Here is a 2,263-nt window from a genome sequence, read left to right as displayed (position 1 = left end):
AAAAAAAAAAAAAAAAAAAAAAAAAAAAAAGTAGATTAGATATTACACAAACTATTTGATCAAGAAGTTAAATGCATCACATGTAATAAGGCACCCCAAGCCCGTCCGTGCATATTTTGACATGCAATCTTGGATTAGGGTGGATAGTGGACAATGCAACATGCAACATTTTAATTTACGCGCAGTCCAACTTATGAACAAGCCATTACTCTGCGTGAAAATCAGAAAGGTACTTATTCTAGAGTACAGTGGGGATATTACAGGACAGGATTACATTTTTCACAACTGCGATATGGTTTTCCATATAAGGTTATTCATCATTGTAACATACATGAAATATTTAACATGAAACTGAAAGTGTTAAACTAAATTCTGAATTTGGTCATTAAGGATTGACAAACCTATTTTGAGTAAAACAACTGGTACATGCTTCATTATTTTCTCCGTTGCTCGGAACAACTTGGTTGTATGAAAGGAACATAGTATGCAGGAGAAGGTAATCTGCAAGTTTTTCTGAAGCCATTTCACTTGCTTCCTTGCCTCCATGACCATCAAATACTGCTGCAACACCAACAGTAGCCTCCTCAGGCCCATTTTTTCCTGCACGAAGTGTCCTATGCCTTAGAAAAACAATAAATTAAAACCTAAAGAGGGTTATTGTTAAAAGTTAGTCTCTTCTGTCAAACCTAGAATCCAAGCTACTCCTTAAAAATGCAAAAACAAAAGGTTTCATTCATCTCCGGCATAGGAAGCCAGAATCCAACTGAAAGGAAAGGTTGGGATCCGTTTATATCCTCAAGGAAACATCTCTCATATCCATTAAGACTTTATATCACTTAACAAGCCTTTCATCACTGCTAAGCAATATAATTAACATGTTCTTTATCACTTGTAAGTTAATTCGGGACAAGATATATTATAACTTCTCTTTTATCACTTGTAGACATGCATCTTTAAGCAAGGACTTCCTAAATTTAACCTTACTTCTTCATGAGAAAGATGGGAAAAAGTATGAAAATTACGAAAGCTTTGTTGTTTTGGTTTACTCAGAAAAAGTCGGCTGCACACCACCTGCTTGTTAATAATCATAGCAGTACGTAAAATTCTATTGCATCATGGTGATAAAGAACAGAGCAGGGAAGAAGTTATGTACCTAAAAATGGTATCTGCATATCAAGATTGCACGTAATACGATCTTCTTGATACCCTCGACGTCCCTGAAATGTAGCGAACTGGCAGTTGCTTGTTGAATTTCGAGAAGATTCAGCAGCAAGAACCCACTGAGTACACTCCAGTGAACTAAAAACAGCCAAAGCACCTCCTCCTTCGTAAGCCATCATGCAAGATACTGAAATCCCATAAGCAAAACATTGAACAGAACGAAGAAAAACTCCTAAGAATACTGCAAATTGGAACTTTTCCATCATCACGTTTGTCTGAAAACCATAAAACCAGAGCAATTTCATCAACTTAATAAGAAAAACAAGATATTTCTTTGCCTGCAAATATTAACTCTAGAAGATGTATTTGTTTCAAATTCTAAGATTGAAATGCTGGAAGTTAGATAACATAAATAAAGGTATTTGAGATATTCTCTACTTGCATTTTCATGTTGAAAGTATTAGATAGACATCCCGTATCATTCTATTCTGATATGATAGTCATTAAATCTCTTAAACAAACACAATTCACTAAGCAGATTAAACAGGTTGCTTAATATCGTGTCAAGTATTATTTTTCTATCAGACAAAACTTCTTAAGTTAACAATAAAATTAACTAATGATTTTACCCATAAACTATCGATTTACCAATATTAATCTATTTGTATTTAAGATTAACAAAACTGAGAATTTTTTTAAAAGTCTCGATTTCATAAAATAATTCGGGAAAAAACCCACCATTATCAATCTATGCCTCACCATTCATAATTCTTTTATGAAATTATAGATGGGCTATCTTCAATCTTCTGGAAAATTTTCAGAAAACCAATCCTGCTATGGTGCACGGAAACAGAAATATAATGGATGGGTAGAAACGGTTCAGTACCTTTTGGCAAAATACAGCAAGACCCACATAGATGGAGAAATAGAATCTAACAAAATGATGGAACGGGACATAACCCCTGGAGCTCGTGCATTCTTGAGTGTGTAGCCGGGCGGAGATTGCAATCAACTTAATATAAATTACTTATTTTTAGGGGATATGCAATTTTCGCATAAGCACCAGATAGTTCACATGTTTGGTAAAATATTTTTCTTTTTT

The 2,263-nt window shown here is 34.3% G+C and overlaps 1 protein-coding gene across 2 annotated transcripts; it reads right to left on the bottom strand.

The window, feature by feature from the left end:
• Window positions 1-370: 370 nt before the first annotated feature.
• Window positions 371-2,246, bottom strand: LOC111389697 (probable protein phosphatase 2C 51). Of its 2 annotated transcripts, none has more exons than XM_023014642.1 (3): window positions 2,048-2,246; window positions 1,154-1,436; window positions 371-600 (listed from the first exon to the last, which is right to left on the bottom strand). In XM_023014642.1, the coding sequence occupies exons 2-3, from the start codon at window positions 1,425-1,427 to the stop codon at window positions 386-388; spliced, it is 489 nt and encodes a 162-aa protein (XP_022870410.1). In that variant the 5' UTR covers window positions 1,428-1,436; window positions 2,048-2,246; the 3' UTR covers window positions 371-385. The 2 variants fall into 2 exon arrangements, with proteins under 2 accessions (XP_022870410.1, XP_022870409.1); XM_023014641.1 differs by lacking the exon at window positions 2,048-2,246 and adding an exon at window positions 1,900-2,034.
• Window positions 2,247-2,263: the final 17 nt, after the last annotated feature.

This window comes from Olea europaea, unplaced genomic scaffold (genome assembly GCF_002742605.1).
Source record: "Olea europaea var. sylvestris unplaced genomic scaffold, O_europaea_v1 scaffold6109, whole genome shotgun sequence".
Lineage (NCBI taxonomy): Eukaryota > Viridiplantae > Streptophyta > Magnoliopsida > Lamiales > Oleaceae > Olea > Olea europaea.
Note: the sequence above shows the minus strand (reverse complement) of the source record. Positions and strands in the feature narration are given on the sequence as shown.